General features: G+C 47.4%; 1 protein-coding gene across 1 annotated transcript; it reads right to left on the bottom strand.

The window, feature by feature from the left end:
* Window positions 1-6,888: 6,888 nt before the first annotated feature.
* Window positions 6,889-12,473, bottom strand: OLIG2 (oligodendrocyte transcription factor 2). The gene is made up of 2 exons (XM_060770407.2): window positions 12,308-12,473; window positions 6,889-9,637 (listed from the first exon to the last, which is right to left on the bottom strand). Exon 2 carries the CDS (start codon window positions 9,619-9,621, stop codon window positions 8,728-8,730), a length of 894 nt encoding a protein of 297 aa, XP_060626390.2. The 5' UTR covers window positions 9,622-9,637; window positions 12,308-12,473; the 3' UTR covers window positions 6,889-8,727.
* Between the last annotated feature and the right edge of the window lie 716 nt (window positions 12,474-13,189).

Below are 13,189 nucleotides of genomic sequence, written 5' to 3'. Positions count from 1 at the left end.
TGAATATCAGAGCTTTAGTGAAGCTAAATCTTGCCTTGTTATCTTGGGTAAGTAGGTCAGCCCATCACTTTTTCTCCATCCCTTTATGCTACCCTAAAGAGCATAAAGAGCCCGTGATGCATATTTCAGCTCAGGAAACAAATATTTTCCTTTTCTCCTTAGATCCATTTAAGAGTTGATCTCTGTTATTCCCTTCCCAGCTGTTTTTGCCTTTTGATGTCCATCTTTTAGGTTCCACCCCACCTATGTTTGCTGTGCCTGGTTCACTCTGTGACGTCTCCTTGCTGCTCTTCAGAAAACCATCAGAAGATTTGGACTAATTAGAAGTAATTATATTTTTAAGCCATATCAGTTTAATCAATGCATGGAGTCCCAATACATTTCCATATGCATTAACAGCTTTGAACATTTAAAAAATATATAATTATATGCTTATATCTTGTGATAAGCACTTGATTCTAAAATAGTGGTGATCATATTTATGTTGAAAACCACACGCTTTCTTTCATTTGTATTTAAAGTAAAGTCGAGGTAAAATTAAATCAAGATAGAAGTCTTAATTTTCATTTAATTAATTTATTGCCTGCTCCACAGCAGCTGAAGCAGGACTGGAAATCATAGAATTATAGAGTTGAAAGAGACTTCATGGGCCATCCAGTCCAACCCACTGCCAAGAAGCAGGAAAATTGCATCCAGGTCCTTGCAGGCTTTTCTTTTGCATAGGGTAGGGATTCATGCAGCCCTCCAGATGCTCCCAGCATGTGATTCTCTAGATCAGGGGTCTTCAAACGAAGGCCTGAGGGCCAGATACGGCCCTCCAAGGTCATTTATCTGGCCCTCGCTCAGGGTCAATCTAAGTCTGAAATGACTTGAAAGCACACAACAACAACAACAACAACAACAACAACAACAACAACAACAACAATCCTAGCTCATCAGCCTAAAGCAGGCCTGCACTTCCCATTGAGTTTATATTTGTTAAAATTGTTCTTCATTTTAATTATTGTGTTGTTTTAAGGGTTTTTTGCACTACAAATAAGATACATGCAGTGTGCATAGGAATTCATTCTTTTTTCTTTTCAAATTATAATCTGGCACTCCAACAGCTTGAGGAACTGTGACCTGGCCCTCTGTTTAAAAAGTTGTTGGACAGTAAGTCCTAGCATCCATCCTCATAGGTTAAACCAGCAGGGGATCCTGGGAGAGGTTACACATGAGCATCTGGAGGGCTGCGTGAATCCCAACCCTATGCAAAAGAATAGCCTGCAGGGACCTGGATCCTTTTGCAGTTGATATGCAGGAGAGAAGACAAAGTAAAGCTAGCTTGGTGCAATGCAAAGCATATGGATGGCCTCGGTTCCTCTGTTTCTGTAACATTAGACAATCCAATTTAAAGGCAGCTTCTACAGCAAATATAATAAAATGGTCTCCCTGGGATGCTCATCATGCTAAGCCATCAGGTGAACATATGGGAGCAACATAGGACTAGAGATAGAATGGAACTGCCCTGTATCCAGACATCTTTGTCCAAACCCCAGCCTTTAGCATAGCTCTTAAGAGAGTTGCAACTGCCCTCCCATTCAAGCCAGGACACCCTGGGTTTCTTTGGAATTTGCAGTTTTAAGTGTGGCTTTTAGAATCCCCAGCAAGAGAGCTATAGTTCATCACCAGACTATTAATCCCAGGATTTCCTTGTATGATATGTGAAACCATGAACAATGTGGAAGGGCTCAGATTCTCAGTCCTCTCTTCTGATCAAAGAAGTTTATTTTCCATTCTGATTGCTTTCAGAGAAGTGTGGGAATCATATAGTCTCCCAGATGTTGTTGGAATCCAATCCTAGGCAGTTTCAGCTGACATGGCCATTAGGGAGGGATGCTGGGACATGCATTCAAACAACATTCAAAGCTAAGGGTAGAAACCACATTGACTTTTGAAATTGTTTGAACAAATAGAGGGGACTCATGATAAGATGAACTGGGACACAGGATTGCTGTGTTCCAGGTAGAGGTTCATCAGGCAATGGTTTCAATGACATTGAATCTGTAGCTGGTACAACTGGATCATCCCCCTGTTTATATGGACGCTACTAGTTGTATCAGTGGGTTAAACCACTGAGCTGCTGAAGTTGCTGACTGAAAGGTTGATGGTTTGAATCTGGGGAGTGGAACGAGCTCCCGCTGTTAGCCCCAGCTTCTGCCAACCTAGGAGTTCGAAAACATTCAAATGTGAGTGGATCCATAAGTACTGCTCTGGTGGGAAGGTAACAGTGCTCCATGCAGTCATGCCAGTCACATGACCTTGGAGGTGTCTATGGGCAATGCCAGCTCTTTGTCTTAGAAATTGAGATCAGCACCACTCCCAGAGTCTGACTCGACTAGATTTAATGTCAAGGGGAAACCTTTATCTTTTATAGTTGTACCAGCTACAAATTGATCCATGGTCCCAGGCTCCTTCTACACTGCCATATAATCCAGATTATCAAAGCAGATGACCCACATTATCTGCTTTGAACTGGATTGTATGGCACTGCCATATAATCCAGTTCAAAGCAAATAATCTGAATTTTATTTGGCAGCATAGAAGGGCCTTGGTTGAGTAAATCTGACTTAATTTAAAAGAATTGTCCAAGGTGCTAAATCTTTAAGCGACTCCAGTTCAATACAATGAATTCCATCAGCTCCTTCTACACTGCTATATAAAATCCAGATTATCTGCTTTGAACTGGTTTATATGGCAGTGTAGACTCATATAATCCACTTCAAATCAGATAGTGTGGATTACCTGCTTTGATAATCGGGATTATATGGCAGGGGTCATCCTTTAACACTCAGGTTGCAATTCAGAGCAAGTTGAAAATCTCACTTGCATGGAAGTTGCCAAAGGAGAATTGCAGCAGCTTCCTGTGTTAAAAGGGAGGCAATGGCTCATGCAATCAACCCAGTCCAATTTTTCCATTGCCTCTATGGAATGGGCACCAAATAGCAGAGCAATATTTACTCTGAGGGTAGCTGGTGCTTCTACAATGCACTTTGCCTCTAGCCATGCATCTATTGTAGAGTTAAATGCAGTTTGACAGCACTTTAACTGCCATGGCTCAATGCTAGGGAATTCTGGGAGTTGTAGTTTTACAAGGTTTTTCGCCTTCTCTGCCAAAGAGGGCTGGTGCCTCAAAGCAAACCTCAAAGCCCAGGATTCCATAGCCTTGTCCCCTGGCAGTTCATGTGGTGTCAGAAATGCATTATTTCTACTGTGGAGATCCACCCCAAGAGGACTTCACTGAAAGCAGGTCATTCAGGGTTATGGTTGGTGATGTCATTGAAGTCCTTAGAAGTTTCACTGCATTTCATCTTGGAAGAAATGCATTTGGATCCTCCTCCTCTCCTAAAGGGCCTGGTCTAGGGGATGCTGGAAGCTGTAGTCCAAAAGAGAGCGTGGATATGTTATTGTGTGTTTTGTTTGCCAGGGGAGTCATTTTTGCGCATGCACTGTAGTGGTTTTTAGCTTTTTTGGCTTTTTAAGTCCCTTCTGCTGTGTTTTTCAGTGTTTTTATGAGTGATGGTCACTTGTTGGCCTGATGTATTGTGCCCAAATTTGGTGTCAATTCGTCCAGTGGTTTTTGAGTTATGTTAATCCCACAGACTAACATTACATTTTTATTAATATAGACTAGCTATAGCCACAAGGCGTTGCTGTGGCCCAGTCTGTGTATGTGTTTTGTATATGTGTGTATGTATGTGTGGTATATATTTGTGTATATGTGTATAGATGTGTGTTTGCATTTATAGATGTGGTTTGTGCATGCGTTGTAATGTATTTTTATTTTGGGGGGGGGGGCTTTTTAAGTCTCTTCTGCTGTGTTTTTCAGTGTGTTTGTGAGTGATAGTCACTCGTTGGCCTGATAGGCATCTTGTGTCCAAATTTGGTGTCAATTCGTCCAGTGGTTTTTGAGTTATGTTAATCCCACAAACAAACATTACATTTTTATTCCTATAAATAGATAGTTTATGTAACATGGTTTGTGCTCCTGGGCTATAAATGTCATTATATGGGTCTACGCTGACCATATAAACCAGTTCAAACTGCATTATTCGGTGGTGTAGGTTCAGCAAGAGACTTTCCCCAAGACACTGTTTAGCAGGAGGTTGTGTGAACCGTTTAGCTCCTGTTTCCAAGTGCAAACCACTTCGAAGGTTTTCCCTATTCGACACACCCCCGGGGGTTTGAATTCGAAGCCTTTCCACGTGGAAACCTGACCTAAAGGGTTCGGTTTCCAAAGTGACAGATGCTGAAGCTGAAGTTTACCTGGAAACCGTGCCTTCTCTGGGATTTGGGAAGTGTCTCCCAGGCAGGTACCTTGAGGGCGGTTATAGAGGGAAACCAGACTTTGCGCATGCGCAGAAGGACTCGGTGGCAAGTCAGTCCCTCTAACGCAGGCATGGGCAAACTTAGGTCTTCCAGGTGTTTTGGACTTCAACTCCCACCATTCCTAACAGCCTCGGGCCGGCTGAGGGGGGAAAGGAAGGGGCCCGAGGCTGTTAGGAATGGTGGGAGTTGAAGTCCAAAACAACTAGAGGGCCCAAATGTGCCTATGCCTGCTCTGACGAGTCGAATTGCATTCTATAGCAGTGTAGACACCGCCTCATTCACAAAGGGGTTTTGAGGCCATCCAGCCTCATTCAGACCTAATCTCCAGGTAATCAAAGTGTGTTTGGGATGACACTTGAGGATTACCTACCTCAGAAGGAAGTGCCATTGAATTCAATTGCCGGGTCAGCGGGCGACAAGATGGTTATTATTTCGAAATCCTTCTTCAAATAGGCATCTCTTGTGTATTTTGCAACAGGAGAAAGCTAGCTTTTCCCATCCGCAGGTGGCTATTTCGTAATGCCCTTAAAGGGATTAAACCTCTGAGGATGTGGGCGAAACGTCAGGAGATAATGCTTCTGGAACATGGCCATACAACCCGGAAAAGTCACAGCAACCCAAGGGGTTTAAACTGTTGCCTTATCACTTTATCACTTTCCCGAGGAGCCACCGCCCCCCTCAGCAATGGGTCTTGCGCTGGCAGGACTGAAAACCGATAGGTCGGAGGTTTGATTCTGGGGAGAGCATGGATGAGCTCCCTTTGTCAGCTCCAGCTCCCCATGCCGGGGCATGAGGGAAGCCTCCCACAATGATGGTAAAACATCAAACATCCAGGCGTCCCCTGGGGAACGTCCTTGCAGACGGCCAATTCCCTCACACCAGAAGTGACTTGCAGTTTCTCAAGTCGCTCCTGACACTGAAAAAAAAAATCACCAGTTTCCCGGATTTTATTGGGGCTCTTTCTACACTGCCATATAATCCAGATCATCAATCATTTTAATCGGATTATATGAGTCTACACTACCATATAATCCAGTTTGAATCGGATAATCTGGATTTTACATGGCGATGGAGAAGAGGCCCTAGACTGCCGGGTTTAGGGCGATATCTGGAGTGAAGAAAGGTTTGGTTGAATCAAACTCGGATCCTAAACGTACAATCAAGAAGGCGACGGTCTGTATAGAAATCCTCAGACTCGGGCCGCTGTGGAGTTAGGGAGTTAGGGGGCCGCCCTACGCTCTCCCTTCAGTCGTAGTAAAAGCGCCAAAAAGACTGGCCGATCTGGGGGCATCCACACTGTAGAATCAATGCAGCTTAATATTGCTTCAGTTGTCATGGCTCAATGCTATGGAATCCTGGGGAGGGGAGGTTTAGGGAGACACCTTGTAAAACCACAGCCCCCCTGATCCCATCGCATTGAGTTGTTGCAGTGACAGTGTTGTCAATTTGCATTAATTCTACAGTGTAGACCAGGCATGGGCAAACTTCAGCCCTCCCTCCTTAAGCTTAAACTTAAGTGGCTGAGGGAGAAAAGGAAAGGGCCGGAGGCTGTTAGGAATGCTGGGAGTTCAAGTCCAAAACACTTGGAGGACCCAAGTTTGGTCATGCCTAGACATGTAGACGCACCCGTTGTTTGGCAAGGAGCCCTTCTTTCCAGGATAGTTTCGGGGCAAACGATGGAACTAGAGGAGTGGGCCCGATTCTCTATCCGTGGAGGTCGATTGAGTCCTCCACGTTTTTATTCGAAGGGCAAAACCAATATCTTTTGGCGTGAAGGGGGCTTTTCCGATGGAAGGAGAGGAGGGATTAGGAACCTAAATATCTTCCTCAACATATTTTCTTGCATCCGCTGAGTTTCTTTCTTTCTTCCTCTCTCTCCCCTTCTTTCTTTTTCTTTTGTCTTTCTTTCTCTTTCCTTTTTTCTCTCTCCTCCTTTCTTCTTTCTTTTTCTCTCCTCCTTTCTTCTTTCTTTCTCTTTCTTTCTCCTTCTTCTCTTTCTCTCCCTTTCTTCCTTCCTTCTTTCTCTCTCTCTCTCCCCTTTCTTTTTTCTTTTCTCTCTTTTCTCTCTCCTTTTCTTTCTTTCACTCCTTTCTTCTCTCTCCGCCCTTTCACCTTTCTCTCTCTTCTTTCTTCTCTTTCTCTCTTCCCTTTCTTCTCTTTTTTCTTTTCTCTTTCTCTCCCCCTTTCGTCTTTCTCTCTCTCTCCCTTTTCTTTTCTTTTCTCCTTCTCTCCCCCTTCTACTTTCACTTTCTCTCTCTCTCCCTTTCTCTCTCTCTCCTTTTCTTCTTTCCTACACTCTTCCCTTTCCCCTTTTCTCTTTCTCTCTCTCTCCTTTCTTCTTTCTCCCCTTTTCTTTCATTCTCTCTCCTATCTTCTTTCTTTCTCTCTTTCTCTCTCTCTCCTTTCTTCTTTATCTCTCACCCGCTTTCTTCTCTTCTCTCCCCCCCCCCCCGCTCAAGACCCACGCCCATCTACAAAAGAAAGGAGCAGAAAACCACCGCAATACTTCGATTCCTTTGTTTTCTTTTTAATTATTATCATTCCTTTAAAACGTCAACAGTGAATCCATTTCCTTTCTTTTTCCGCAACGAAACAATAAATATTATTTAGCAACTTTTTCCATTTCTTTATTTTTTATATATATTTATAAAAATAAACAAGTGATAAAAAAATCTCTCGAGAAGGTGACAGCGCGAACAAGAGGAGGAAAAGGAGAAAAGAGAGGTTGTTGGGAAAGAAAGGGAGAGAGGAAGAGTGCAGCAGGAGCGGGCCATTGGTTAGGGACAGAAAGGGAAAGGGAGGATTAGGGGTCGGGAAGGAAGAAATGGGCACGGAGCCCCAGATAAGGGTTGGCGGAGGAGCCGGGGGAGCAGAGGGGAAGGAAGTCTTGAGCCGCATTAGAAGAACACCTCCCAACAAAGGATTCCCCCAAGCAGGAAGCAGCCAGGCTTTGAAACTGCAAGGCTATTCAATGCGAATCAAGCTGGCCAATTGCAACATTCACATTTGCTTCAAATAGACAGGAGTTCTTTCTCCCACCCTGTGCATTCCTCAGATATATAAACCTCACTTGCCTAGTTTCCAACAGACCTCACAGCCCCTGAGGATCCCTGCCATGGAGGTGGGCAAAAGTCAGTCGAGAATGCTTCTGGAACATGGCCATAGAGCCTGGGAAACTCACAGCAACCCAGTGCCCTATTTGCCATAGAAACCTAGTACTTTATCACACTAGAGAATGAATCCACTTAAAATCCGGTTGTTGCCTCCTGCAGAATTCTGGGGTTTGTAGTTTAGGGAAGAGCCTTTAACAGCCCCACTAAACGACAAACCCTAGAATTCTGCAGGAGGCAGAAACCGGATTTTAAGTGGATTCATTCTCTAATGTGAGAACTGGAAGGGCCAGTCAGCCCAACGCTGTCGTTCTCCCCTGAAGGAACATCCAATCAAAGCACTCCTGAGGGATGGCCCATTCAGCCTCTGCTTGAAAACCTCAAGAGAAGGGAAACAAGGGCAGAATAGCTCTCTCAGGAAGTTCTTCCTAATGTTGTGGTGCCTTGGTGGGGGTCCTTCCTTGGCTTCAACAGCCAGCTCAAAGACCTCATCTACACTGACCATTTAAGGCAGACTTCGAGAAAGAAAGCCCTTAATGTGCGTCACTGCTCTGTGGTTTGGGTCATCACCGTCCCGGCCTCAAAGTGGTGCCAGGATGTCCCATGCTGTCCTCCAGAATCATAGAGTTGGAAGAGACCTCGTGGGCCATCTAATCCAACCCCAGAGAAACTGCCTCGTTCAACCGCCTTTCCTTTCCCCCCTCAGCCGCTCAAGCCCAGGTATTTGGGACTTCAACTCCCACCTTAAGCGGCCGAAGGGGAAAAGGGAGGCGCCCGAGGATGTTGGGAATGGAGGGAGTTGAAATCCAAAACACGTGGGCTTAGGCGGCTGAGGGGGGAAAGGAGATGGCCTGAGGAATGGTGGGAGTTGAAATCCAAAAAGCTTGTTCTTAAGCGGCTGAAGGGGGAAAAGAAAGGCGCCTGAGGCTGTGAGGAATGGTGGGAGTTGAAGTCCAAAACACCTGGAAGGCCCAAGTTTGCCCAGGCCTGTGTGATAGGACCTGTGATGGCCTGGACTCTGTGTGTGTGTGTGTTGGGTCCCCAGGTCGGATCAGAAAGGAGGCAACAAGAGGCCAAAAGGTCCCCGAGGAGCCCCACCAAGGAGCCTAGGTTTCCTCGTGAACGCAATGGCACCCAAGTCCTGCCACTGAAGGGCCAGCATTTACAGAGTCAAGACTAGTCGAGTCCGAGGAGGCCAAGTCCGTGGAAGCGGGAGAGGCGCCGGGGTTCGCCCTCCCTCTCGGGGCGCTCATTTGGCGTCGCTGGTGAGTCTGGGCAGCCCAGCGGGGCCGTGGTGGTGGTGGGCGGGGGCGGGCACCTGGCACATGCTGCAGGGGCAAGGCATGCCTCCCCAGTGCTGGAACCCGCTGCCCAAGGGGGCCGAGGCGCCGGCAGCAGCAGCGGCGGAAGGCGCCTTGAGGAGGCCGTGTCCCGGGCGGAGGGCGCTGACGGCGGGAAGAGAGGCGGCGGCGGGAGGCAGGAGGGGGTGGTGGGCGGCAGGGTGTCCCGGCAAGGGCGCCGCGTGGCCCACCATGCCTCCCGGGCACCCGGCGGCGGCGGAGGCCGGGTGGAAAGCGGCGGCGGCGGCGGCTGCAGCTGCGGCGGCGTGGTGCCCCCCTCCGTAGATCTCGCTGAGGAGGCGCTTCATCTCCTCGAGGGAGTTGGTGAGCATGAGGATGTAATTCCGGGCGAGGAGCAGCGTGGCGATCTTGGAGAGCTTGCGCACCGACGGGCCGTGCGCGTACGGCATCACCTCCCGCAGGCCGTCCATGGCGATGTTGAGGTCGTGCATGCGCTTCCGCTCCCGGCTGTTGATCTTCAGGCGCAGCTGCTGCAGCTCGGGCTCCGTCATCTGCTTCTTGTCCTTCTTGGAGGAGGAGGAAGAGGAGGAGGAAGTGGAGGAGGAAGAGGAGGAAGGGGACTTGAAGGCCAACTTGTCCACCAGCACCACGCCGGACGCGCTCAGCTCCAAGGCCGGCTCGCTGGGGGTCGAGCTAGACACCGCCGCCCCCGAGGAAGAGGAGGAGAAGCCCCCCAGGCCGCCCCCGACGCCGCCGCCCGCCTTGCTCCGCGCCGAGAGGAAGAGCTCGTCCGGCTCCGCCGAGGAAGGGCGGCTCGAGACCAGGCTCGCGTCCGAGTCCATGCTGGCCCGGGAAGGCCTGCCAGGAAGGAGGAGAAATGGGAGGAAAAAGAAGAGGAAGGGGAGGGGAAGCAGAAGAAATAGGAAGAAGGAAGAGGAGGGGAAGAAATAGAAGGAGGAGAAAGAAGAGTAAGAAGGAAGAGGAATAGAAATCGAAGAAGAATAGGAAGAAAGAAGAGGAGAAATAGAATAAATAGGAAGAAGAAGAGGGGGAGAAGAAGAAATAAGAGGAAGAGGAGAGAGAGGAAGAAGGGAAGTAGAGAAGGAAGAGAAAAAATAGGAGGAGAAATAGAAGGAAGAAGAAGAGGAGAAATAAAGAAAAGGAGAAGAGATAGGAGGGGGAGAAGAGAGCGAGGAAAAGCAGTAGCAGAAGAAAGAGGAGAAGTAGAAGAAATAGGAAGAAGAATGAGGGAAGAAGAAATAAGAGGAGGAGAAATCAGAAGAAGCGGAAGAGAAGTAGAAGAAGGAAGTGGTGGAGGAGAAGAAATAGGAGGAGAAATAGAAGGAAGAAGAGGAGGAGGAGAAATAAAAGAAGAAAAGGAGAAAAGGAGAGGAGAAAAAGAAGAGAAGAAGGAGAGAAGAAATAGAAAAAGGAGAAGGAGTAAAAGGAAGAGGAGGAAGAGAAAAAGGAGAATTAGGAAGATGAAAAAATAGAAGAAGAAATAAAAATAGAAGAAGAAATAGAAGACGAAAAAAGAAGGAAAAAACAGACAAGGAGCGTCAGTTGGGAATATTAGCAGGGATAATGTGCGTATCAGAGGAACTGAGATACCACACTTAAGGAGCAAACAAATAGTAACAGTAGTAACAGTAATAATAGTAATAATAATGTCACACAGTCCTAGACGCTTGGGAAGAGTTTGCCTTGTGATTTTTTGATACGGAAATCCAGCATATAGATCTCGTTTGCTGTGACATACTGTGCTTTTGTGTCAGTAAAATAATAATAATAATAATAATAATAATAATAATAATAATAATAATAGATTTATATCCCGCTTTTCTCCCTAAACAGGACCCAAAGCGGCTCCCAACATTTTTAAAACATTACAGATCAAGTATACATATAACTAAAACCTATAGCAAAAGTTTAGTAGCCAAAGTTACAAAAGTTTTGTTTAGGTTTAAATAAAAACGAGGGTCCTATGCTTTAGCCAGGCTGAACTCATTCAAGGCAGAACAAAGGAGCGGAAAACTCCAGGAAGGGGACTGGAAACTTGGGAAGACGTGGGACCCTGAGAGATATCAGTCTAAACGTTACAATCGGAGCAGGACACTTGATTTGGGAGTGTAAGTCAGGGGCAGGTTTTCCCCATTCTAAACCCTGCCGACTGACTGAGCTATCCATTTTCCCCTCCTGAGAGGTATTCCTCGCGTGGTTGAACTCCGACAGGGAAGAAGGGGCTCCAAAAGGAAGCCGGGCCTGGAATGGAAAACCCCGTTGGACCCTATCAGGTGTGGCTCTGACTGACGGCCAATGGGTCGTGGCATTGTTGTTTAGGGACATCAAAACAACCCTTGCCATGCATTCCAGAAATGTATGTTTACTTCGTGATGCAAAATGCAGCCAAAATCAACGTCGGGAAAGCACAGCTTTTCCAGATCTTTGGCCCCATCTACACTGACCATTGGGTGCCGTTTCAAAATAGTATGGAAGAAAATAAATGTCACTGCTGATATGATTCGGAAGCTTCAAGCCAGCTTCAAACTACATTCAATGTCAGCGTAGACCGAAACATAATCAGAAGTGGTTTGGGATAAAGGATCGTGGATCCATTCTGTAAAAATACATAAAAGCAACATCCAACAGACCTCACAACCCCTGAGGATGCCTGCCATAGATGCAGGCGAAACGTCAGGAGAGAATGCTTCTAGAGCATGGCTATACAACCCGGAAAACTCACAACAACCCAGTGATTCCGGCCATGAAAACCTTCGACAAAACAATTCAAGACACTTAATTCCAGAAAATCGAATCTCTAATGTTGTTATACTTTGCCTGTCACAGGCATTGTAGGTCAGAAGTTTCCTCCACAAACACGCATGGAAATCGGTCTCCCTGGTTTTATAGGAGGCTCATCACACTAGAGAAACAATCCACTTAAAATCCGGTTTCTGCCTCCTGCAGAATACTGGGGTTTGTAGTTTAGGGAGGAGACTTAACAGCCTCACTAAATTACAAAGCCCAAAATTCTGCAGGAGGCAGAAACCGGATTTTAAGTGGATTGTTTCCCTCTCTAGTGTGATGAGACTCTCTGGATGAGGACTTTCTGAACGCTCTCTTCCAGAGTTTGAAGCGGTTTGGTCGAAAGGCGTTAGGAAAGGACAGGGATCAAGAGCGGGAGGAGTTGTGTTATCAAAGGGAACCAAGCCACCAGCAGTGAAGCTCAAAAACGGGGTTGAAAAGTGGGTGATCCTATAACACAGGCATGGGCAAACTTGAGCCCTCCAGGAGTTTTGGACCTCAACGCCCACCGTTCCTCACAGCCTCGGGTTCTTTCCTTTTCCCCCTCAGCCGCTTAAGCGACCCGAGGCTGTGAGGAACGGTGGGCGTTGAGGTCCAAAACTCCCGGAGGGCTCAAGATTGCCTATACCTGATCCAACCAATGTTTCATACCCCCTTCCAAACCCATGGACTTTACCAAACGCGGAAGCGGGACAAAGGGAAAGACAGGGACGGTCCACTTACAGCTGTTCGTGAGGGGGGGGGGGTCTCTCTCTCTCTCTGTCTCTCAGCCCCGTTGCCTTAACGCCGCTGTTGGATCACTGTCATCAAGAAGCGCCTTTTCGAGCCTCGCGGGCGTTTTTATAGCAGAGCCGGGCGCGAAACGCTTGTGCTTGTCCTGGACGGCGAGATGAACCAATGAGCGAAGAGGGGGAGAATTTTGCTCAATGAAACTCCCCCCCCCCCCCGCTTGAGAGGGTTCCATTGCGCCCGCCCACTCCTCGCGCTCCTAGCCAATGGAGGGAGAAGCTCCCCCGGGGCTCGCGCTCTCCCGTCATTGGCTGGGAGCGCGAGGAGGGGGCGGGCGCAATGGGACTCCCTTCTCATCCTGTCTCTCTGGCTCTCTCCCCTCGCAATGTAAACACTCAGGGGCCACAAAAGCCCAGGCACTTATCTCGAGCCCCGGCAGACAAGGTGGCTTCCCTTGGTGGCCCCATGGAAGCCACCTTCACTCTGCCCTGGCCAGAGTGAAGAGGGAGGGGGGCAGAAGACAGTTCCATCTTGTCTCCTGTGCTTTACTAATAATGTAATATAATATAATATAATATCAGGAAATAAAGCCCGGCTGCTTATTGGAGGGAAGGATATTAGAGGCAAAGATGAAGTATTTTGGCCACATAATGAGAAGACAGGGAAGCTTAGAGAAGACAATGATGCTGGGGAAAATTGAAGGAAAAAGGAAGAGGGGCCAACCAAGGGCAAGATGGATGGATGGCAGGCATGTGGGGGGGGGGGGAGGGGGCCTTGGGGGGCTTCAGCGCCCCCCCCCCCCCCGAAATTCTCTTGGTGGTCCGCAAGAAGGCCTTACTGGTACGTTATTTAGACTGTTATGCTTATTCATATCAT

Source organism: Anolis sagrei, chromosome 3 (assembly GCF_037176765.1).
Source record: "Anolis sagrei isolate rAnoSag1 chromosome 3, rAnoSag1.mat, whole genome shotgun sequence".
In the NCBI taxonomy this organism is placed as follows: Eukaryota; Metazoa; Chordata; class Lepidosauria; order Squamata; family Dactyloidae; genus Anolis; species Anolis sagrei.
Note: the sequence above shows the minus strand (reverse complement) of the source record. Positions and strands in the feature narration are given on the sequence as shown.

Excerpts from the sequence above, each read along its gene's own strand:
- OLIG2 (XM_060770407.2), bottom strand. The coding sequence starts at position 9,621 with ATGGACTCGGACGCGAGCCTGGTCTCGAGCCGCCCTTCCTCGGCGGAG.